The following is a 23903-nucleotide window of genomic DNA, read 5'->3' on the forward strand; positions in this document are numbered from 1 at the left end:
CCAGGGGTTAGCATATTCCTGCCCATTGCTCCCTCTTTCTTTTCTGCACAACAGCAGCTTTTGAGGTGACCGACAACCTTTAAAACCATAATAAATGCTTTAAAGGTAAAGGTAAAGGGACCCCTGACCATTAGGTCCAGTCGTGATCAACTCTGGGGTTGCGGCGCTCATCTCGCGTTATTGGCCGAGGGAGCCGGCGTACAGCTTCCAGGTCATGTGGCCAGCATGACAAAGCCGCTTCTGGTGAACCAGAGCAGTGCACGGAAACACCGTTTACCTTCCTGCTGTAGTGGTACCTATTTATCTACTTGCACTTTGATGTGCTTTCGAACTGCTAGGTTGGCAGGAGCTGGGACCCAGCAACGGGAGCTCAGCCCATCGCAGGGATTAGAACCGCCAACCTTCTGATCGGCAAGCCCTAGGCTCAGTGGTTTAACCCACAGCGCCACCCGCGTCCCGAATAAATGCTGTATGTCACCTCAAAATGTTGATGTGGCAGGTGGAGAAGTAGGAATCTGTTAATAACTCAAATATGGTATTCTGCTCATGAGAAACTAACACAGGCTGTTGTGTTGTTGTTGTCTTTGAAAAACAACGTCTCCAAACTTCCTCGGTTGTTTCCAGATTCCAAACTTCACACCAGCATTTCACAATGGCCTCCGTTATCACCACTTACATTCCAGTGGTTAGACAAGGCCGCAACCTTGCTGATAACGTTTCCATGGCCTCTCAGTGAGGTCCTGATTTCTTATCTAAAGGTAAAGGTAAATGAGCCTGCCAGTCAGATCCAAGATAAAGCCCTTTAAGGAGATCTGTCGCAGGCTGGGATATATAGGAAGACTGCCTAATTAAGCCCACTGTCCAAACTATCTGCTAACAGGGTCTGCAGGGATTTAACCAGGATTCATTAGTGCAGTCTGGGGCCTGGTATAGTAAGCTAGCAAACAACAACTTTTGGCTTCTCTCCAGTTTCCCCCCATTTTTGCTACTCACTACAGCTTCTCCGAAATTTAAAATGGGTGTGTGCGAGCTTGCTTTTTTCCTCCTCTCCCCCCAGCATGTTTTCCTTTTGTGTCATGTCTCTTAGATTATGAGCTTGAGGGCACAGCAACTTTTGGCTCCTCTCCATGCCTACTGTTCATTCCAGCTACCTCCTTGACTCTCATGATAAGCAAACTCATGACATATTGTGGGTTTGAGCGATGACATCGCTCCTCAAAGAGTCATCCCAGGTCAGGTCGCTTTAGGCTGCGTATACACCATACATTTAAAGTGCATTCCCTCCACCCACCCAAAGAATCCTGGGAACTGTAGTTTAAGGGCATCGGGGACTGTAGCTCTGGGTTTTATTTGGTTTTATCCAGAGCTGATGCACTGAAATTAATGCACCCAAGTTAATCCTGCCCATTGTTCACTGTGGGTGTGATCTGAGTAGGACTAACATCGGGGGAACTCTCTGTAAGGTGTAAACTACAATTCCCAGGGTTCTTTGTGCCAAGTGGTTCCTATAATGTGCTTAATTTCTAAAGTGACAATCCCATTACCTCGGATGTCTGAGCGCTCTGTCTGTGGTGATCACATGAACTCTGCACATGGTCAGTGAGAGCTCACTTTTTCTCATTGTGCCACATGTTCCAGAGCTAAGCTTTGCTGGGGTGGGGGGCAAATAAATCAAATCTGGCTTTTAACTATGCTAAACCCTTGCCAGAGAGAACCTGATTGTCAATCAGAGAGCAGAAAGACCAGGAAAGGAGGGGGCATTAAACACGATGCCCCCAAACACGATGCTTTGCCAACTCCTTGTCGTTCCTTTCAGAGCTGAATCAGATTTTATTTTCTCCCTCCTGATTTTTCATTTTATTCTTTTTTTATTTGCATGTTTCCACACACTTTGCAGATGGTAAAAATAACTCCACATTTGGAACACAGGCTTTGGCTAAGCTCAGAGAAGACACTCCCAGTCCCACTCAGCACAGCAGAGAGCAAACAAGAAGCTTGTCATATATTTTGCAGACTTAGCAATGCAGAGCCACTCCATGCAGAAACACACACAGGCCATTTCCACTCCGATCCGAATACACCAGCCGTTTCAGTCCAGTCCTCCGAGCAAAGCAAGATTAAAAAAAAACCCAAAATCTCCAAGGAGAGCCTGAATTCTTCTTTGAGCTAGTTAACTCAGCTTCTTCAGTCTATGGTATTGGGAAAGTGGGCTGCAATTGGTGCTTCAATAATAAATAATAATGAGTGCTTTTTTTCTGGGGGCACTCAAGGGTACATAGTACAGGCACCTTTTTTCTAGAAAGCGCTGATGATTATATTTATGTCACCCATCTGACAAGAGTTGCCTCGGCCACTATGGGCAGCTTCCAACAAATTAAAACATCACAGCTGAACACTGAGCATCATTGCCAAGAGTCTAGGCCAGGCACCCCCAAACTGCGGCCCTCCAGATGTTTTGGCCTACAACTCCCATGATCCCTAGCTAACAGGACCAGTGGTCGGGGGAGATGGGAATTGTAGTCCAAAACATCTGGAGGGCCGAAGTTTGGGGGTGCCTGGTCTAGGCCTTTCCTCCAGGAATCTACCGTATTCCATAGTTCTACCCTTGGAAAGTGCAATGGAGGGGGGGGCAACCCAGTTCTTCCCAGCAGGCTAACTTTCAATTACATTTCATCCTTCAGCAACCTGGTGCCCTCATGTTCTGGACTACAACTCCCATCATCCCCTAGTGCACATGCTCTTGCAGTGCGCTACTTTCCAACATGCTGCAGCCCTTCTTGCCTTACGCCATCTTAGGGTCCTGCTCACTTCGTATTGACAGTAAAGCTAGTCCCCCAGGCATTTGGTCACTGGCAAACTTCGAAAGCCTTGTGACCTTGTCACTCTCCCAGCACAAATGCAAAACTGGCTGTGGTCTAGTGCCCCCTCCCCAGCCATTCTCTCTGAATTCTCAGTCTAGCTGCCAAATTAATTGGCTCATTAAACTTAACACCAGCTGCTTCGTAACGGCCACTGCGCCCCATGCACTTTGAAGTGAGTTTTGCAAGTAGGCTGGCTTGTTGCAGCGTTTATAGTGATTATTTTGACTGCTTGTACTGCAAGAGCTTCCAGCCACTGTTCTCAAGAAACTCGAGCAGTTGGGTCTCTCGATAGCTGGCAAGGGAAATCTACCTCCACCTCCTTCCCTCCACCCCCAAGCAAAGGATTGTTTTCACCCTGGCACTCGGGCTGCCATGCGCCTCCCTTCTGCCTGATTCGTGCTTCGCAGCTCTGAAGTTCCCATTTTGCAGCCAGTTCCTCTTAACCGGATGCAGTTGCTTGATCTCTCTCCTCTTCCACGAGAATAAAGGGAAGTAACGGGCAGATTTCAGAGACGATCCCAAGAGCTGGGCTCGAAGGCCTTCCTAGAAATCGCGGCACCCTCCCAGCTCACCACCAATCTCTTATTATACAGAACTTTGGCGAGGTCATACTTTGAATAATGCCATGTTGTATTCCATTGCTCCACCTAAAATGGGCAGTGCAGAGCCAGAAAAGGTGCCCAAAATGATAAGGGAGTTGGGAGCTAAACATTTAGAAAGGTGAGAAAACCGAGATAGGATTATGGGGTGGTGAAATGGGGATACAGGTGAAGCTCGGAAAATTAGAGTATCGTCAAAAAGTGCATTTATTTCAGTAATGCAACTTAAAAGGTGAAACCAATATATGAGATAGATGTGTGACATGCAAAGCAAGATATGTAAAGCCTTTATTTGTCATAATTGTAATTATTTGTCGTTAGGCGGGTCCATTATAAATGGAATGTAATTAATGAAATGTAATAGCGATGTTTATTTTTGTATTATTGTAACTATTTGTTTTATTACTGTGGAATTTCCAAAAGAAAGCATTTGTAAAAATTAGAAAAATAAAAAATTGCATTACTGAAATAAATGCACTTTTCGACGATATTCTAATTTTTCGAGTTTCACCTGTATAGTGAGATGCTTTTCTTCCTTGCTCATACCTCTAGAATTTGGGGAGATCCAGTGAAGCAGAGTGTTAAGAACATTCATGAGACAAAATAAAAGTATTTCATGTCTACTAGCCATGACAGCTACTGTCTCCCTTCACTGTCGGGAGGCAGAAATGTTAGGAGACACCCCTCCTAATGGCCAGTTGGGAGTTGTTGGTTCAGCAAAGGTTCCCCACACCAGCTTTAGATGGAAAAGCAAGTCAGCAAACATATTCCTTCGCTTTCTTCTCTGTCACTCCCATTTTCAAACTCAAGATGCAGCTCACACGCAAACAAACAAACAAACCAGCCTTTCAAAACTCTGTAGGGGTGGGGGGTTTTTTGTACAACTTTTTAATAAAAAAAAGAAGAAATATATATAATCGGGCATTTTATGCAATGCATACATTCTTTGTATCTGCAAGTCCAGATGAACAGAAAGCAAAAGCATATGAAAACAAGAATGCTTTAATGTCTTTGGTAGTTCACCCAGTTTTCACCCCCTTTAAATGACAAAGGTTGACTGAAGTGTTGGGGGTGGGGGAGTGGGAACCCTGAGCCTGTGAGGAAGTCACATCTGATAGAGAAGATGCCAGGATTTAATACAGTAGCTGGATTTCAAAGGTTTAAGGACCACCACCACCACCACCCCAAGAGATCCTGGACACCCACCATTCACATTGTGGCAAAATTAAGGCCTCCCTTAAGATGACACGTGTCTGGTAAATCAAGATTTCTTAGCTGTGCCCCATATTCCTCTCCGTGCTGTGGGCCTCAAGGAAATTCACTCCTTCTGCTACACAAGATGTACACAACCCAGGGCTCCATTTTGAAAGCCCCCTGCCAAAAAATGCACAACATACAGAAGCCACTAAATTTTGTTTTCCTATCCCTGAGCCACAAACACCACTCTGTACACAGCACCAATACAGCTTGTGGCTCCAGAATCTATCTATATATATATATCTGTGTGTGTGTGTGCACGCGTATATATATATGTATCACACACATACACACACACACAACTATATACATGCTATATTCTACATAAAAAAGCAATCACAAATGATATACACGGGTAATACATAGCAGCTAACGTCTAATTATTTACAGATTTTCACAGTTAGAATTTCTTTAGAAAAGTCTGACGCTTTCAGAAATACCTCTACTGATCTTTTCTTTAAATACCGTCTTTAAGGAAACGCCGCTTCTTTATTCTTAAGGAAAAATAACAACTGAAATGTGTGAAGTGTTCTGCTCAAAAAGGCTTACAAAAAGCTTGAGGTTCTCTTTCACCCATGTGCCAGGCAGACTGCTCTCCTTCCCCCCTTCCAATTTACTTTCTAAATCTGGTAGGAAAGGAAAGCCACAATTGTGGGAGGGACAGGCAGATTCTGCACCTGGCTGGTGGGCATCACTCGCCGGATGGCCATGCGGCACAAGTGCTGGAGGCTGGCAACGTGCCTGGGAGTGGCCCAGAAGTACACACTTCCGTCTTGCGTCCTGCAGGCAAAAGCAGAAGAAAACATGGAAGTTGGTTAGGCTCCCCCAACGCCCGATGTGATTCAATCCTCCGGACAACTCCTCTCACCATCCCTAGCTAGCAGGGTGAGTGGTTAGGGATGAGGGAAACTGCAGTTCAAGAACAGCTGAAACACTGCTTTAGAACCAGCCTTGCCAACCTGCTGCACCCCCTCTCCAGATGATGTTGGACTACAACTCCCATCAGTCCTATGTCCAACAACACGGATAGGCAAACTATGGCCCGGGGGCCGGATCCAGCCCAATCGCCTTCTAAATCCAGCCCACGGACCGTCCGGGAATCAGTGTGTTTTTACATGAGTAGAATGTGTGCTTTTATTTAAAATGCACCTCTGGGTTATTTGTGGGGCATAGGAATTTGTTCATCCCCCCAAAAAAATATAGTCCAGCCCCCCCACAAGGTCTGAGGGACAGTGCTGAAAAAGTTTGCTGACCCCTGTCCAACATCATCTGGACGGTGTGCCAGGTTGGCGATGGCTGTAGACAAATTGGGTGGGGTCAAAATGTTCTTTTCCTTCAACAGAAAAAAGCCCTTCCGTCAGGAGGAGGAAACTTTCCAGATCCAAACCATTTACTGCCCTCAAAGGCTCACACAATTCTTTACTCGAGGATCATCTATCAAGCAGCATTAATGGTGACTACTTTAAATAGTTACTTCCAAGCAGCAACTAGAGAATCAGGTCCCAGTTATTTATATATAAATAACACCAGAGAGCTTTTCTTTTAAAATATCCACTTGGCTTTTAAGAAACTGCCTTCCTAGTGGAGCATGCATGTGTTGTTGTTGATGACGATCATTTTATTATTTTGAGGTTTGCTTACCCAGCAGCTAGAACACTGCCATCTGTAGAAAAGGCACAGCAAAGCCCATTGCTTAGAGGAGCAGCCTGGACGGGGTGGTCTTCGTCAATTCTCCAGAACCGCACCATCCTGAAAGGAGAGCAGAGCAAACAGGTTGGCAGCCTCTATTTGATCAACGCTGCTAAACCTTATGCTTAAATCTGAGCAACAGCTGGAAGCTGATACAGCTCCGTTGGTTGCTGAAGGCACCTGAGGGAGGAAGGGGGCGGACGATGAAGATGAGCAAATTCACAAAGCTGTCTCGCTGCAGCGCCAGCAAGAGGAACGGGGAGTGATGCGAGGCCTAAGGTGACATGCACGTTCTAGCCATTGGTCCAAAATAAAGCCAGGGCATTCTGGACTGAAAACTGATGGTCCTGGTGGTTTGCAAGTGCCACAGCAAAGAGCTGGTGCAGCACGGCTGGCTGACAGCCCAAGCAGTTAGCTGGGAACTGTACAAGGCCTTCGATCATAGGTGATGCAAGCGATACAAAACTGGATCACTCCCCCCCCCCTTTTAATGTTTAAAACGGCAGGAATATGGGCATTTTAAGTTTTCCTCTCCCCGCTGCCAGTCCTCCTCTGGTTTTCTTGACCCCCTGCCAAGCTGCTGTAAGCAGACCAGGAAAGTATCGTGCCAATACTGGGGAGGAAGGGGTGTGTGCGTGCTACAGCTTGGAGATCTAAACCTAGAAACCGCAACGGGGAAGAGGTTAGACACCCCAGGCTAAGCACAATGGCTGTAATTGAATTGAAGCTGCCTGTAGTTTAAAGGGGGAGAAAATGCACTTGGGAGATCCAGCCAGACGTCCCACGTCAGGTGTGCCTGGACTCAACCCAAGCATGATCTCACTGGCAGGGCCTTAGGAAAGCCACATTGTTTAGGATGCCTCCAAGGCATTTTTAAGGAAGAGTGGTTAATCCCTGGCCTAGGGGATGATTAAGCACCCCTGTATCCACCCAACTTGCTGATTTTGGCAGCAGTGAGGCAAAGGGATGGGGGAGGTAATGTTTTCCTCCTCCTCGATCCTCACCAATTATGTGTAAGGGTGGGGATGATGACACCCACTCCCCATCCATCTGTATGGATCAGGTGAGGAGGGGGAACTGCGTGTCCTGGGGGACTGAATCCACTGCAAGTGAGCAAGCCCATGGTTATGTCATATAACGGAAGGCAATGTAGGGATCCCCCTGAATGCAGCCTGAAATGATATATACCACGATACAGCCCCAGCATTCCACCTCCCCATTCTGCCATGTGTCAGAGCAATACTTTCCCTCCCCGTTGCTCAAGGAAATTTGGACCAAAGGTCTAAATACCTCAACAATAAAACGTGTCAGGTCTTCAGGAATGTTGCAGAAAGGTTTTAGAAGGAAGCTGTTTGCGCAAGTAGTGAGCCCGCTCCTGTGTCTTGTGACAGGGCACTTTTCCGCAACCCCTCAACAAAGGTGCCAGAAAGTCACATGCCTAGCTGTCAGATTGTCTCCCGTTGCATAAGGACCATTTACATAGGAGCCTGTTCTAAGTTGCCAGACGACTGTGCAATATTGAGAAACTCTGCTCAATTAACTTCAGACGAAGTCGTGACTCTTGCTTCTGCCCCGGTTTCTTTCTTGCTGCAGGCTTTATGTGGCTGATCAGACAATCTGAGGTTCAATGCCTTTTATTTATCTGCCCACATCTTATTACAGACAGCACTCTTCCCAATTTGTGACCTCCAGGTATTTTGAGCTGATACTTCCATTACCTTGATCACTTGGCCAAGTCAGCTGGGTATTCCAGAATCACCAGCAAGGCAACAACACGTAATCATTCTAATTTGAGTTTAAAGTTTCATCTTCTCTCCTGCTGACTGTGCTGTTTCATTGTGCAGATCATGTGATTATTGCATTCAACTGCATTTTAAAACCGTGTGCTTGTGGGGCGCTTTGAAGACCCTTGGGTTGTGCAGTTAAATAATTCTGGCCAATTTCCCCTTATCCGCCTAACTCAAGCGCCGGTCATCTGCGGGGGTGGGGGGGTGGGGGAGGGAGCCTCCCTCGCCCGCAAAGACACTGCACGAAATTTCATTTCCCAGCTAGCAAGAACCAGCAGAACCAAGCCGTGCTTTGCCATACTTACTTATCATCGGCAAGACTCGCAATATGCAGTCCGTCATGGCTAAAAGATACAGATCTGACCCAGCGGTCATTTGCTCCCCCAGCAAATATTGGAGTCGGTGCGGGAAACAGATGCCTGAGGATGAAATTAAGAACTTTGGTTCACGGGACATTTGCTCTGCGTTCAATCATTAACCAAAAGGAAACCGAAGGCCACTCAACAGGGCTTGCCAGGACTAAGGCTGTGTACGCTCCATGCATTTAAGGCACAAAGAATCCTGGGAATTGTAGTTGGCTAAGGGTGCGGGGAATTCTAACTCTGTGAGGGGATGAAGTACAGCTCCCAGGATTCTTTGAGGGAAGCCATGCATTTGGAATGGAAGGTGGGCACAAACAGCCGTCCAATGGGTCCAAGTTTGAAGTTAACAGATCTAAGTTACTCATGTCCTTTAATTTCAGTGGGTCTGCTCCCAAGAATGACTAACATTAGATGCAAGTCAGTTCCACGTTCTGCTCTGTTGGCCACAAACCGACCATAAACTAGCTGGCTGGCGTGGGTTTGAATATACAAACAAGCCACAGTTAAGCCAAGAGAATCATGGCTTGCATATACCCTGTTTCTCATATTTTAAGGCATCCCCATAAAATAAGCCATAGCAGGATTTTTAAGCATTCAAGGAATATAAGCCATACCCCGAAAATAAGACATAGTGATAGGAGCAGCAGCAATGCCAGCCGCGGCAGGAGGAGGAGGAAAAAAATAAGACATCCCTTGAAAATAAGCCATAGTGTGTTTTTTTGAGGAAAAAATAAATATAAGACGTGTCTTATAATATGAGAAACACGGTATATATTTATGGGCATGAAGGTATGTAAACTGCTTTGAGGAGTTAAAAACACACACACAAAAACCAATCAAGCAGTGTGCAACTTTTATGAAATAAATAAAAACAATTACCAGCTTTACCCGGCCTGGCGCCGTCTAGATGTTGCTGAACTTCCAACTCCCATCGTCCCCAACTTGTTGGTCATGCTGCCTGGGGCCGATGGGAGTCAAAGCGTCTGGTGGGCACCAGTTGGTGAATCTCCAGTGATTAGCCATGGTCTCTGGGGCCCCCAAGCAGAAGAGTCTTTCCAGCCTTGTACCCCGCCTGACATTCCATTCTTAATGTGTGCCAGCAGGGCGTGTTCTCTACTAGTCAACTGGGGTCCCCGAGTTTCTATTTTGCAATTCACTAATCCCTATTTCACACCCAGAGAACGCGGGTGGTGCTGTGGGTTAAACCACAGAGCCTAGGGCTTGCCGATCAGAAGGTTGGCTGTTCGAATCCCCGCGACAGGGTGAGCTCCCGTTGCTCGATCCCTGCTCCTGCCAACCTAGCAGTTCAAAAGCACGTCAAAGTGCAAGTAGATAAATAGGGAAGGTAAACAGCGTTTCCGTGTGCTGCTCTGGTTCTCCAGACACGGCTTTGTCATGCTAGCCACATGACCTGGAAGCTGTACGCCGGCCCCCTCGGCCAATAATGCGAGATGAGCGCCGCAACCCCAGAGTCGGTCACGACTGGACCTAATGGTCAGGGGTCTTTACCTTTACCTAATCCCTATTTCACACCCAGAGAACGGCAGGCGCTTCTTTAAAGTGAGCCACTGAAAGCATTCCTTGCTGTGGCGGGACCTGAACCCAGTCCTCCCTCCCAGCCGAGCGCTTGTCCAATGAACAACACCATGGCTTCGTCCAATTCATCTTAACCTGGGAAAAATCTAAGCAGAGACTGCCCTTGTAAAATAGAAGAATACCACAGACGGGCAAGTTTTAAAGATTATTCCTGTGCCCACTCCACCCAACTCACTCACCCAAACTCCATCAGAACGGCTCCAGTGTGCGGGTCCCAGACACAAACGCGGGTGTCGTGAGAGGCTGTAGCCAGTAAAGCTCCGTCAGGAGAAAACTCGCAGGCTACCACATCGTTGTGGTGCCCTTCCAGTTTTCGGATGAGAGCGTACTTATCCATATCCCAAAGCAACACCTGCAATCAAAACAAGCTCATGTTATAGTGATGCCCAGGCACAGAGGAGACATTTCATCAACGTGTTCCCCACCACCCCCCTCCCTGCAAAACTGCGTTTTCTGCTAGTTTTACAGAGGATTACAACTAAAGCCAAGCATTAAGAATTACTACAATTACGGGAAATGCTCAGTGCCATACTCAGAATTATTTAAATTAAAGCAAACATGCATATTAAGTGTTATTTATAAAAAATAAGCCAAAATATTAAAATGTTTACATCAACAGTGGTGGTTTTTACTGAATCCCACGTATTACGTAAAACAGTTAAAGTAAAAGAATATATAGATATGTATACAGTAGCTGGGTTAAGTTCTACCACCCGCACCCCCCCTTTTCCAATTAACTAACAAAATTTTAAGAAATATACAGACAGAAAAAAAAGTAAGGTTAACATATGGTTACTCCCGTGGAATCCCCTGTGAGTTTAAGATCACTTGTTTACAATAGGCTTGGATCGCCATCGTCAGCCTAGGAAGAGAAACAGATACTGCAAGCAAAAAAGGAATTGTCACAGCCAAATGACATGAATTTGGCAAAAAAAAAAAACCCAGAAATTAAACCAAGTCTATTATATTACACATTTTAAGCTTAATTTTTTAAAGAAAAATAACAAAAATAAAAATCAAGCAATGCTATTTGCCAAGATTCTTTTTAATAATAATAATAATAATAATAATAATAATAATAATGGTCTCAGTAATTAGCAGTTTACACAAACAGGCACGGCTTAGCACACTTCACATGCAGTTGTATACTTAATACTGTAGTCAGTAAGTTTAAGCATGTGCAGGAAAATTTAGATCTCAAAACTGCACTACAAAGTTCAGTGTACTGTAATACAATCAACAAGCTAGCAAAGGTTTGTGGCTACAAAAACAGGTTGCCATATACGGTAATTTTTAGCCTTTTTACGGCATAGAATATTTTTCCATTTTTTAAAATAAATATATATGTATGTATGCATAATTGTTGAGCCACCCTGAACTTTAGGAACAGGGAGAGATAATAAACATTAAATTGGTCCGTAGGGGGGGGATAAGGCAGGGTATAAAATAAATATATTAATTAGTGACGCCACTGCTCTATTGTACTGAAACTTCATTACTAAGTCCGTCACAGTAAGTGACGAGGGACTGCCTCGGTTTTTATTAAGAGACTCCAGAATTCCATAGGAATTAGAAATATCTATTGTTAAAATTTTAAGAGGAGCCAGAGGATCTCTTTACCAACGTTAAAATAAAACAAAAAGGAAAAGAAAGAGGGAGGGGGAAGCAGAAAGTGGACATCAACCAGCACCTGCGTACGTACAGTACACCCTGCAGTCGAATGCAAGGTTACTTCATCCTATGGTAAAGTTCGCCTCCAGCCTGGTGGCCAGAGATGCCACTCTTTCTGCCCAGCTAACACCAATGTGCGCTTGTCTGAGTGGTGCCAGCTTACCCTCAATCACACCAATATTGCTGCCACCACCTGTGACAGGGAAAGCGAGAAGCTTATGGAAAACACACAGCCTAAAAAAAGATCAATGCATACATCTACATCTGTTCTATTTTAAAGGGCTTTACTGATAAGTCTTTCTTATCTAGGCTTCCTTTTTAAAAATAGTAATAATAGTAATAGTAATAATAATCATCACAATAGGCTTTTTTGTATATTTCTTTTTCAAACGACACTATCTCTCTGCTAACCTTTCAAGCTGCTAACTTTGAAAGCCACGATTTTTACTAGCCCGGAGGATGGACAACTTGTTCAACACCGAAGGCTAGTTGATAAAAGAGATGCAGCATCGGCATTTTAATCCATGGGACAAAACATTACAATTGGCAGCTGATTAATTTATTCTGTGACATTTGATTTTGTAACTGGTGGCTCTGGGTTGTAAAAAATAAGTAAACTCAGGCCTAACTTCTGGAAAAAAGTAAATTTTATACTTTCAGAATTTCTGCCCAACATGAGGACTAGACACTTAACTCCTAAAATGGGATTTAAGGGTTCCAGATTCTAACAAAACTCCAGTCCTCGCGCTTCAGGCGATACAAGTTGTCCACCCTTGTATTACTCCTGCCTGGAGTTTTCTAATATTAAACTGAACAGAAGATACACAACTCAATCCCAAGCATGCTTAGTCAAAAGTAATTCAGAGCAGGCTTGCTCTCAAATAAGCATTTCTTGGACTGCAACTTTATAGACTATTCTATACTTTTATATCATGGGTGGGAACCTTCAGCCTCCCAAATGTTGTTGGGCTCTCGCCCTTAGCAGCATTGGCCATTCCTTATCTTCCCCCCCCCCCCAGACCAGTGGTTGGGGGTGCTGGGAGCTGTAGCCCCACAACACCTGGGGGGGCGACAGGTGCCTCGTTCCTCCTTTATACCAGGAAGCAGCTCACTCAATGTTCTTTGACTGCCCTGTGTTACATTTTGCAAGTACGGCAGCACGATGCAGTTTGATACAAAACTCACTGCTCATCCTTCCGAAGCACTGAGCTCAAGGGCAGTTTGTTGGAAACTGTCCAAGAATGAAATATTACTTGTCAAGTAAGATCAGCAGCCCAGGCTTTGGAAAATTAATCTTTCAAATGAGCGTGACAGCAGAATATCAGGAGTCAAGAGCCACAAAGTATTACTATAAAACTATCCCTTTCTTAAGCAAAACTTTTACGCCCCCCCCCCCTCTCTCAAGTCATGGAACAGATGGAGATATGCATGGCTACTTTGCAAGATTCCTCAACTTTATTGAGATTAAAAGCAATAAAAAGTTCAGCTCAGTAAATGATAACCGAACGAAAGCCTGGTGCCAATTTACTACAAATGTTTTTGTCATGCAATTCCTTAAATCATCATCATTGCCATCCAGCAAGACACAGAGCACAAGCTGGCTTTATTCTTAAAGATTCCAGATAATTATTTGCTCACAATCCAATACAGGTTGAAGAACATGAAACTTTGATACTTACTGTTTTACTGGCCCCCACAGAGCAGAGAATGGAAGAATCGGGAGAGAAAGCACAGCTATAGACCCAGTTTGGGTGCCCTCTTAATACTTTCATCATATTTCCTAGAAAATGGAATTGGGGGGGGGGGAATAAAGCCAGTTTAGTGTCAGACACTCATATTTCATTGAAATATTTTAAGGTGCTTCCAAGAGCTGCAGCCTCACAAAAGCAAAGCCTAGCTGATATGGCCCTTGAGGTAGATCTACCTTGAAGGCAGGATTGGATGAAGGCTGTCCTTCAGATAACCTGCCAAAGCCCTAAACAGCTTGAGTCCATGAATTATCTGTGCTGCTGCTGCTGACATCTGTCTGTCTCAAGAGACAATGGAGGAGAGCTCCTTTGGGAGTGAAGTCAAAATGCTGGAGAGTATCTGTGCGCGCTCTCTCTCTCTCTCTCTCTATATATATATATATATACACACACACACACACACTACTTAACAAAAATAAAACCTGCTCTATCCAAAATGAGAAACTGAAAAACCTCAGCTAGAAGTCTCAGAACAAGGATCAAGGTGTGGTTCCCAAGCCTAGTTTATAGTCAAGAATTTAGATCTAATGTGTGCAGGCATGTCTGCGAGGACAATTTTGGAAGGCTGGCAGATATTAGACAGACAAATCTGGGGCACTGGGAACATCTCTACAAATACCATTTGAACTTGAAACAATCTAAAAATATCAAACAAAAAATTTACTAATCCATCATAGCTTTCCATTGCTGGTAAATCATGTCCCTGTTTTTTGTTACGCCACGTAAAACATTCCTGATTAACATACCATCATCCTTCAGGTCCCATACTCTTAGTGTTTTGTCTCGTGAAGCAGACACTAGTATCAGGCTGCCATCAGGGGCAAAAGTTAAGTCTCTGACAACTTCTGTATGGTCCATTAAATTAAGGAGGAGCTTTCCTGTTGGAAGAAAATATTTTAAAATTAAACCTTGAAAGTCAGGAACAAAGAGCAAAGGGCTTATTTTCTTACTGCAACTCTTGGAAGACATTATTCCTTCTATACTAACATTTTAAATACTTAATATTTTTTTAAAAAACCTTGATGTGTTACAATGGCTACATACGCAACACACATTAAAAAAACCACCCCCAAGAATCATGGGAACCATAGTTTGTTAAGGACACTAGAAATTGCATATAGCTCTTTTATGGGAAAACTACAGTTCCCGAGCCTTGAGAGGGGTGCTTTAAATGTGCAAGGTGTACTGCAGCAGACGTGTACTTTGCAAGTAACAGGGTGTTTACATTTATTAATGTTTAGGGCTGTTGGGAAACAAATTACATACAGGTAAGTGTTTGATGTTTTAATTTTTGTATGGATAAATGTTTATTTCTGACTGACGGTCGAATAAAGTGTGATTGATTGATACATACAGGTAAGCAAGCTTAAACACATCCGCTTTAGTGATGGAAGGGCAGGATACAAATCCTTTGATAAATAAATTATTGTGCCAGTCTTGTAAAGTAACAGTTACCAGCCTGGAAGTATGTTCTTACTTGCTTGTTGGCAGAAGGAAGGATGGTGTAATCCATCTCTCCTCTGCCCACCCACAGGCCTTCTATCAAATTCTTTATTGTCTAGACTCTATGGCTACCAGGCAAGTGCTTAAATGCAAGGCTGTCTTACACAGTACTTAACGTTTTAATACATTATTTGCTCATCCCAAACATATTTCAGTTAAGCCAATATGCTTGCGTTATGTGTTGGATAAGCTTTTAGACTTGATGCCAGGAAAGCTTATCTTCTAAGCAGTGCAAAGATTTACTTTGAAACTCAAGGAACTTGGCAGTCTGCTTGACATTTAAACACTGTCCTATGCAGGGCATCGTTCCAATTTCCACTCTAAGGAACTAGGTAGATTTTTCACCCAGACCAGAAGCTAACTGGGTGAAAACTGCCACTGCCAGGGATCAGAGAAATTCATATAAAAGGGATCAGAGGACAACAACTAATAAAAAAGCAACTACAACCACAAACCCCCAAATTATCTGGCTAATTACTAGTATAAAATGTGTGCAACGTTAAGACCAACAATTTGTCAAGCTCAACACTTAAGCCAGTCATTTTTCGGCTCTACGGACCAGATAATTATCAAGGCTTTGACAGCAGAATGGGGGCACCCCAGAATCAGGACTTCAAAGCACCTGCAAGGTGCTGCGAATACAAAGTTTTCTTCCCCTGTTTTAGTTGGACTTTTGATGCCATCCATTTTTCATGGGATCCTGCCAAATTGAGCATAACTTATCGCCCACTCATCATCTGCTCAGATGGGCTGTGCATCCATTCTCTGCTGGGGACAGGTGCACACAGCCAAGGCAGGATTTGTCTGCATCCTCCCACTCATCAGATGATGAGAGACGGAATGGCTTCATGAGCCTGTCAACTTGGATCCCCCAGCAGGCCAAGAGTGGCCTACGGGTCAATACTTTCCCAGCCTAATTCAAGGAAAGTTCAGAGACATTGGGGATGGACCACAGGCCTGTAGGTTAGGTGTGCCAGGCCACTCCATCAGTCCTGTGCCCTCTCCGCCTGTGCGGCTATTAGGCTCGGAGGGGGAAATCCTTCTGATAAAATCAAGAGGTTTTATGTCATCATGGCAAGCAACCCACGCCCCTTCATTTCTCGGCTCCACCATGACTCCAAACCTGGAAGTTCTATTTATCTGCCACAACCGAAAGCTGTTGACAGATCCACCCTCCATGAATTTGGAAATTGTCCGCAGGAACATGCGGAGCCCTTTCAGGCACCAGAATCACATTTAAGATACTCTTCCCTGGTTCTTAGAAAGAAAGCAAATTGAATCGATTTTCTACTACCAGGACGCTCCTTACCTGTATAGACATCCCATATTTTGATACGACCATTGGATAAGCCCGTTGCCAGGAGAAGCTGGTCTTGGCCGAATTTGAACCGGTGCCATTCTATATTCACACACCGGCTCTGCTTTTCAGGCACGGAAGATCCAAAGGCCAAACTCCAGACGATGTCGCCGCAATCTATGACGTGCTCGCTGGGCTTGTTTTTCTGGTCTCCATTGCTGTTCTGCCTCAAAAGTTTGGAATGGCTTAAATTGGTCAAAGTCTTTACGCCATGCAACGAACTGAGGGGGGAAAACAAGCCAACCTTTTAGAAGGAAGAACTCTCTAAGAGCCAATGTACACGCAAATGACGATGTTGATAAAACGAGTCGATATGCAGCACGCTTTCCCAACCTAATGCTTTACAGGTACTTTGGACGGCAACTTCCGGCATCCCTGGCCATTGAGCGGATACCAGTTGTAGCCCAAACCATCGTGTGTGTGTGTGAGTATGTGTGTAGCTATGGAAAGTATTCTCTCCATGCAGAGAAGGCCAACCTACCAATGAAAAGTTGTTCAATATATGAGGGTAACTGACAAATTCCAACAGTAAAGGTGTTACTATTTCCCCATTAACTTTATGAATTAGGTCACTGCTACTGCAAGAACCAAAACAGAGAGAGCACTGAACACGGAGGGGGCATGAAGCCAGACTTCTGTCCACTGGACCACGTTAGCTTTTATACAGCACATAAACTGTGGAACTCCCTCCCATAGGAGGCAGTGCTGGCCACCAGCTGGGTGGCTCTAAAAGAAGGATGAGACAAATTCATGGAGGAAGAGAGGGCTGTCGATGGCTACTAACCATGATGGCCATGCTCCCATGCCCTGCCTCAACATTGAGAGGCAGCAATGCTTCTAGATTCATAGAATCATAGAGCTGGAAGGGACCCAAGGGTCATCTAATCCAACCCCCACCCCCGTTAGTTACCATCAAAATGAAGTATGGTTTCTACCATGGACACCTCCCTTCCTAAGGCTGGCATGCTATGCACATTAGTGGCCTGAGAGTAGATCCCATGGAGCTTAAGAGTTAATCTGCAAAGGACTGCTATGAATACATGGGTGGCCCTTGCATGGGGAACAAGGAAGCCCGAAGCAGGCTTTTCATGTGCCCTTTCAAAAAAATGCACCAAATGCAATGGACCATTGGTTGCACACCAGCAACACTGAAGTAGGACTGAATTAGTGCTTTGACTTATGGGTCTTTTCTCTCTGCCTCTTTTGTTTTGGGGTGTGCATCTACTTTGAATAGAGAAGATCCCTGGTTCAATCCCTGGCCTCTCCAGGTAGGGCTGGGAATGTTCCCAGTCTGAAAACCTGCCAATCAGTGCAGACAATACTGAATGGTATACATCAGCTCCCGGTGTATCTCACCATAGCTGTGGGAAACTTGTAGCTGTCCAACTGTTTCTGGACTACAACTCCCAGCATTCTTGATCACTGGCATGCCAGCTGGAGCCGATGAGGGTCACTGGTTTACCCCTCTTCATTCAGAAAGTTCCCTTCTTTCTCCTAGCTTACACATTGGCTGTGCTTACACGAGGGGGTGGACTAAGCACTAATTCAGTCCTACTTCAGTCTTGCCAGTGTGCAACCAAAGGCCCATTGCGTTCGGTGCATTTTTTGAAAGGGCACATGAAAAGCCTGGTTTTAAATTGTATACTGGCATGGAATATACATTTGTCGGTGCATTTCCCCATAAAACACACACTTTGCACATAAAATATTGTGTGTGTAACTTCTGTGTACAGAAACCGCACAGCAAAATCTGAACACAGGTCAACTGGGAGTTGCATTCCAACTTGCAAGCACCTTAAAATATCACTGATTGGGTCGTTCCTCCTAAAAAGCAGACTGAACAAATTGTTTCGACACCTCTGCTTTGCATTCTCTGATTACACATGTAGCCACGCTAAACCATGGATGAGTTGCAGCAAGCTTTAGGCTCATGCGCTCTGCCTATCCATTTGCACTGCTTGAAATGACGCATCCAGAAGCTTCCACTTTTGGCCAGCTTCAGAAACCACAATTTGAAGCTGTCATGTTGGGAATTAATCTATTTGTTATATCCGATGGCATGACAAATCACAATTAAGGGAAAACAAAAGCGTCCTCCCAGTTGCATGAGAAGGGAGGGCATGTGTGAGCATATACATATCACTCTAAGCCATGGCATAGCACAGGGTAATGAACCTGTGGTTTTCCCGCTACAGCACCCATCATCCTTGATGATCAGCTGTGGGTTGGAGAGTTGAAATTCTACCTCCCCTGTTGGATAATGAATGTCTGTTGCTTGCCATTGCAATTGGAGGGGGTGCGGCTGCTTTCGGGCTTCCCAGGCATCTGGTTGGCCACTGTGAGAACAGTGTACTAGACTAGATGGGCAATTGGCCTGATCTTGCAGGCTCTCTTCCTTACAGAGTTCAGCACCATCTGGAGGACCACAGACTTGCAAAGCCAATTATTTTGAAATGACACAATTTGTTTTCGAGTAGAAAGCAGACTGCCTGTTAACTTTAAAAATCTGCTTTCAACACATCTGTTTTCAGAGACTTTTGTAAAGAACGCACGACGAACAGAAACAAAGCTATTTTCAAAACAGGCTGTACTCACAAATTATTCAGGCACTGAGACCAAGGAACAAGTTTTACTATGCGATGGCCTTGTGACCAAGCGAAGTAGGAGCCATCTGGAGCAAAGGCAACCGTCCAGTTTTCACGCCCACACTTTTTGTCGAAAGGAGAAGCTGGGGCTAAAAGTTCTCCCACTGTCCGTGATCTTCCTAAAAAGAGAACGCACCATTTGTAAGCGTGAACCAGAAATCCAACATGCTTCTGACTCCACTTTTTTGAACCCTTGCTACTGAATTATCGCATCAGTAGTTAACAGTGAATACGTTTTTATTTTTTATTTTTACTACTGATCGACACAGCATTCATCTGAATGGAATTCAAGGATGACGGAGGGGGGTGACTTCTTAAAAGTCAGGAATGAAGTGCTGCTGGTTTAGTGAAAGGGGGGGGGAAATCAATTGAAATGGAAGGAATCATAGCATCCTAAGAGTGTGAAGGTAAACTAATCACAATTGCAGCATCTCTATAGAACAAGGATGGGAAATGTGCAGTCCTCGAGAAGTTGTTGAACTACAACTCCCATAATTCTTAACCCACTAGCCATGCTGGTGGGGGTTGATGGGAGTTGGAGTCCAAAATCTGGAGAGCCACGGGTCCCCATTCCTGCCCTTGAATCATACCAAGCCCCCACCCAGGAACACAGTAGGACCCACACTTTGAGAAGTGCTGCTTTGTAAGAGCGCTCTTGCTGGCATTTTCGACAGAGACACACACTTACGTCTGTCTGGACGTAGCCTAGATTTTCGAAAAGCACTTCCTGTCTTTATATGCCTGCAGATGACAAGTGGAGAAGCATGTGCAGAACCTGTGTCTACACAAAAGCACAAACTTCACAATAGTATCTACTAAAGGAAGCCTAGCTCTGATTCAAGAGGGTTTACACCTGACCCTTTTCAGTAAACCAAAGAAAGGATGGCTCCACTTACACCCACTGTAGTGTAAAAGACCTTAATTCTCTTACTATCCCTAAGCTTGAGTTTCTGTGCAGGCCAATCCTGTGAACATTTGCTCAGAAGTAATCCCCACTGTTCAGTGAGGCTACCTACAGCACTTCCTACAGCCCCAAGCCCAAAAGTGACTAGTACTGTATCTATTTAGCATTCTTGAGCTATGTGTAATCTGATTTACCATTCACTCATTCTATCCCATTTACAAATAGATTTGTTTCAATGAGGGGCTGATAAATACTCAGCCGCTTATGGAGGGGGAAAGACAATTACAAAAATAGAAACCGCCTTCATTTGACCGGCATTTGACTTCTTTAAAGTATTTCTTCTGTCAAAAAAAAAAAAAGGGTTCACAAAGCAGGTTAGTTACAAATGTCAATGAAAAGACTGACCTCCAGCTTACATATCTAAAAAAGACGAGGAAATTGGGAGTGAGGAGAAAAGTAAACTCACGCTCTATTTCTTAGTTATAAGAAATAAAACTGAAAATCATAAATAAAATGTATATAAAAGAAGAAATAACCTTTTCGGTTAACATCTTTTCCCCCAATTTTACAAAACAATGCATTTGCAGACATGGAAGTCATCACCGGAAAAAAATGTAGTGTAATTTTCCCCCTGCCTTACATCATCACCCAAATATGCACAGCCTTCACTGGTTTGCTTCACATATTTCACGGGCATTTTAAAAAGATGAGACTAAAAGTAACCTATTTTTTATTTTCCTCCACTAAATTTGTACTCCCACTGTGGACACTGCAGTTTCTTTCGCTGCAACAAGGGAGGGGGAGCTTGAGAATCCAAGTTTGCTTCTCTTTCAACCCAAATACCACACTGCAAACAGAACATAAAATAGATGGGAATGAAGATAGAAGGGAGCTTGTTTTCAGTTAATACAGGGTCAATAATCCCTGAACATCACAGGCAGGGTAACTCTCATTCCCCCACTGAGCTCCACTTGCATATGTAAATGGGGGGGGGGGGAGGCGGGCTGTGCGCATGAGAAACTCAGCATACATAATGGCAGCAGTGCTAGCCATGCCCAAAAAGGCAACAAGCAGGCAACCCCAAAAGCTGAAAACCTACCCTTATTTGGTGACCCGTAGGTCTCTTGGAAAAAAAAGGGGGGGAGAAGACATGGTAAAAAGAAAAGTCCACATTTTAAGTGCATTGCAAATTAGCAAGCGAGATAATTTGGGCGTCTTGTATTACCAGCAAGAATTTCTCCTCCATTTCTTTCAATGATTTGGGATGAGTGAAGGAGTGGAAGGTTCCAGGCTGACACTGACAGACACACACACACACACACACCCAAAAAGGAGGGAAAAACAGGGAAGCGGGGAGAAAATGTTTCCCTAACACGCAGCAGTTCTGACTCTTAACACAACTTTTTAAATTTTGTTCCAATCAAAGAGTCACACTGCATGCCCGTGCAGATGTACAACTACAGTAACTGCAAAAGAATTTCAATGCGGAACAGCCTTGTTCCTCTTTTGGGCTTTGAAATGGAAACTCCTCTTTCAAACCAGAGGAGGAAATTGTGTGCAAGCAATTTACATTACAGTCCTGCTCTCCATGCTTTGTTTTAAAATCATTTTGCAACTTTCTGCACTCTCACAGCCACTGAAATCATTGAAGGAATTGTTTCAAATCCCTATAACCAGATTATCCCCCCCCCCAAAAAAAATCTCCACTAGATCCTTCCTCAGTGTCTCACAAAAAAGCACCTCTCATTCTGATGAAACAAGAGCTTCCTTGAGGGTATCCCATGGGCCAAAATGTGTGCGCTCTGTTTTATTCCTCGTTATCAGAGAGGATCATCACAGGCTACACTATCGTTTTATAATCTTCTGGAAAGTTTTGAGCAGTCTACACACAAAACATGCACCCGGATAAAACGCAATGGGCATCTCCCTAAGCTGGAGACCTTACAATGCCTCTCCTGCAACCCAGGAAGTGGGGAACCTGAAGCCCATTAGAAGGTGAGGGGCTCCGAACTCCCCTCAGCCCTAGAGATAAGAGAAGTTGGGACTGGGCTACAGGATCCCCACTCCTGGTTATAAACCCTGTCGCTTGCCCATACAGTAGCAAGTTTTTGTCTCAGATTTAGCAGCACTTAGTTTTTCTATTTCGCCATAGGATACCGTATGCCTGTCACCCTCATGCTCTCCGAAAGTTCTTTAGGCTGCTCTATCACCACCGCCCAGCCCCAACCACACCCAACTGGATCCACTTTTTAATCTACTTCTCCAGTGCTATGTCAAATGCTTCTATGCTGCCTCCAAATGCAACAGCCATACCCACCAGACAACTCTCAAATTACAGAGTACTGTAGTGAAAAGGGTGAGGGGAAACCCAGCCCAAGCTACTGTTTTTAGAAGGCTGTAGGAAGGAATGGGTCAAGTAATTAAAACTGGAACATGCCAGGGGGAGGGGGCGCTGAGGTTTATGGATTTCATTGGGCTCTATCCAATTCAGTTCTACTTAGAATAGACCCATCGAAATCAAGTCAGTCATGCCCATTAACTTAAATGGGTCTACTCTTGCGTAGGACGAACAAAGCAGCCTGCGAGAGCCTGCCCTGTAACTGTCATAGCTGCCAAGTTTTCACTTTTCTCGCGAGGAAGCCTATTCAGCATAAGGGAAAATCCCTGTAAAAAAGGGATAACTTGGCAGCTATGGTAACTGTCTCCCCTATAATTTCCTTAAGGGCATTCATAACCTACCAAGCACCTCCCAAAAAACAAAAGCAAGGTGTACGCAATTTAGCACACCAAATCACACTGCTATTAATAGCACCCCGCCATCATTACATCCCCAACAACCAAGATGCTCTCCCCTTCAACCCCACGTTTTTTCAAGCGGCCCTCATTTTCCCCTAAATTGGGCCTATTCCAAGCTTAAGCCACATATGCAAAACTGTACACGCGCGGGCATAAGCAACTTCCAACGAATTGTGCAGAAAGGCAACAGGAAAGGCGTGCTCGTTTTATTTTGTATAAGGAAAATAATTTGCTCCCGTCAGTTTTACACATGTTCCCGGACCCCTCCCTTTACCATAGCTGCCAAGTTATCCCCTTTTTTAAGGGATTTTCCATTATGCTGAATAGGCTTCCTCGCGAGAAAAGGTTAAACTTGGCAGCTATGCCCTTTACTAATGTTTTACTTTATCCCTTGCAAACCTGGGGTTGCATCCAACGTTAGCTTTACTCGCCGCAGATCCCTCGAAAGCAAGTGTCCCGATTCCGACATGCCCATTCATTTCAAGGGGTCTACTCCGAGTAAGGAATCGCGCTGGATGCAACCCACTTAAGAACAGAGTCCTATCGCATCTTTCTAAGCAAGCCCTGCAATTCGGCTGCCAACGGGCGTTTTCACGCAGCACAAGGCATAACCATCTTCCTCCCCTCTCCTTTGCCACCCTTTCGATCGTTTTATTATTATTAACCATAACCAGCAATAAGCAATCCCTTTTCCCTTCTCCGCGGAAGGGGGCGCCTCTCACCAATGAGCTTCTCGTTAACACTCGGGGGAAAGCTGGCCATCTACGGAGCCGCCCTTCAGACCGGCTCAGAACAAAGAATGAAAAAAGGAGCACAGGGGACGAAAGACTCCAAATGCTTCCCAGCCACCTTCCGCTGCGCCGCAAGAGATAAAGACTGAGACAAAATGGCCGCCGCATGAAGGTTTATAAAGGAGGGGCGTGGTCGCGGGTGCCTCCTTCAAGGCCACGCCCCTTACGTGAGAGTCGCGGATTGGGTAAGGCAAAGGGAGGGAATCCGTATTGAGGTCTAGTCTTTCCCTTCTTCCGAAATAGAACGGGCCCGCCTCAATGGAGTAAGCTAGCTCTTGGGCGAGACCATTCTGCGGAAGAGGGCAAACGTAACTTGGAAAAAGGAACGGTTAAAAGC

At 44.7% G+C, this 23903-nt stretch overlaps 1 protein-coding gene across 1 annotated transcript; it reads right to left on the reverse strand.

Annotated features, from left to right (window-relative positions):
- Window positions 1-4446: 4446 nt before the first annotated feature.
- Window positions 4447-23658, reverse strand: WSB1 (WD repeat and SOCS box containing 1). The gene is made up of 9 exons (XM_035139528.3): window positions 23498-23658; window positions 19026-19194; window positions 16383-16651; window positions 14317-14448; window positions 13502-13602; window positions 10331-10503; window positions 8499-8612; window positions 6359-6466; window positions 4447-5497 (listed from the first exon to the last, which is right to left on the reverse strand). The coding sequence occupies exons 1-9, from the start codon at window positions 23535-23537 to the stop codon at window positions 5338-5340; spliced, it is 1266 nt and encodes a 421-aa protein (XP_034995419.3). The 5' UTR covers window positions 23538-23658; the 3' UTR covers window positions 4447-5337.
- Between the last annotated feature and the right edge of the window lie 245 nt (window positions 23659-23903).

This window comes from Zootoca vivipara, chromosome 14 (assembly GCF_965207765.1).
Source record: "Zootoca vivipara chromosome 14, rZooViv2.hap1.1, whole genome shotgun sequence".
Classification (NCBI taxonomy): Eukaryota; Metazoa; Chordata; class Lepidosauria; order Squamata; family Lacertidae; genus Zootoca; species Zootoca vivipara.

Coding starts and splice junctions, on each gene's coding strand:
- WSB1 (XM_035139528.3), bottom strand. CDS start 23,537: ATGGCCAGCTTTCCCCCGAGTGTTAACGAGAAGCTCATTG. Junction 16,652..19,025: donor TCTCAGTGCCTGAATAATTT/GTGAGTACAGCC, acceptor TTCCCCCCTCAG/TTCGTTGCATGGCGTAAAGA. Junction 6,467..8,498: donor GCGAGTCTTGCCGATGATAA/GTAAGTATGGCA, acceptor CTCTCCTTTCAG/GATGGTGCGGTTCTGGAGAA.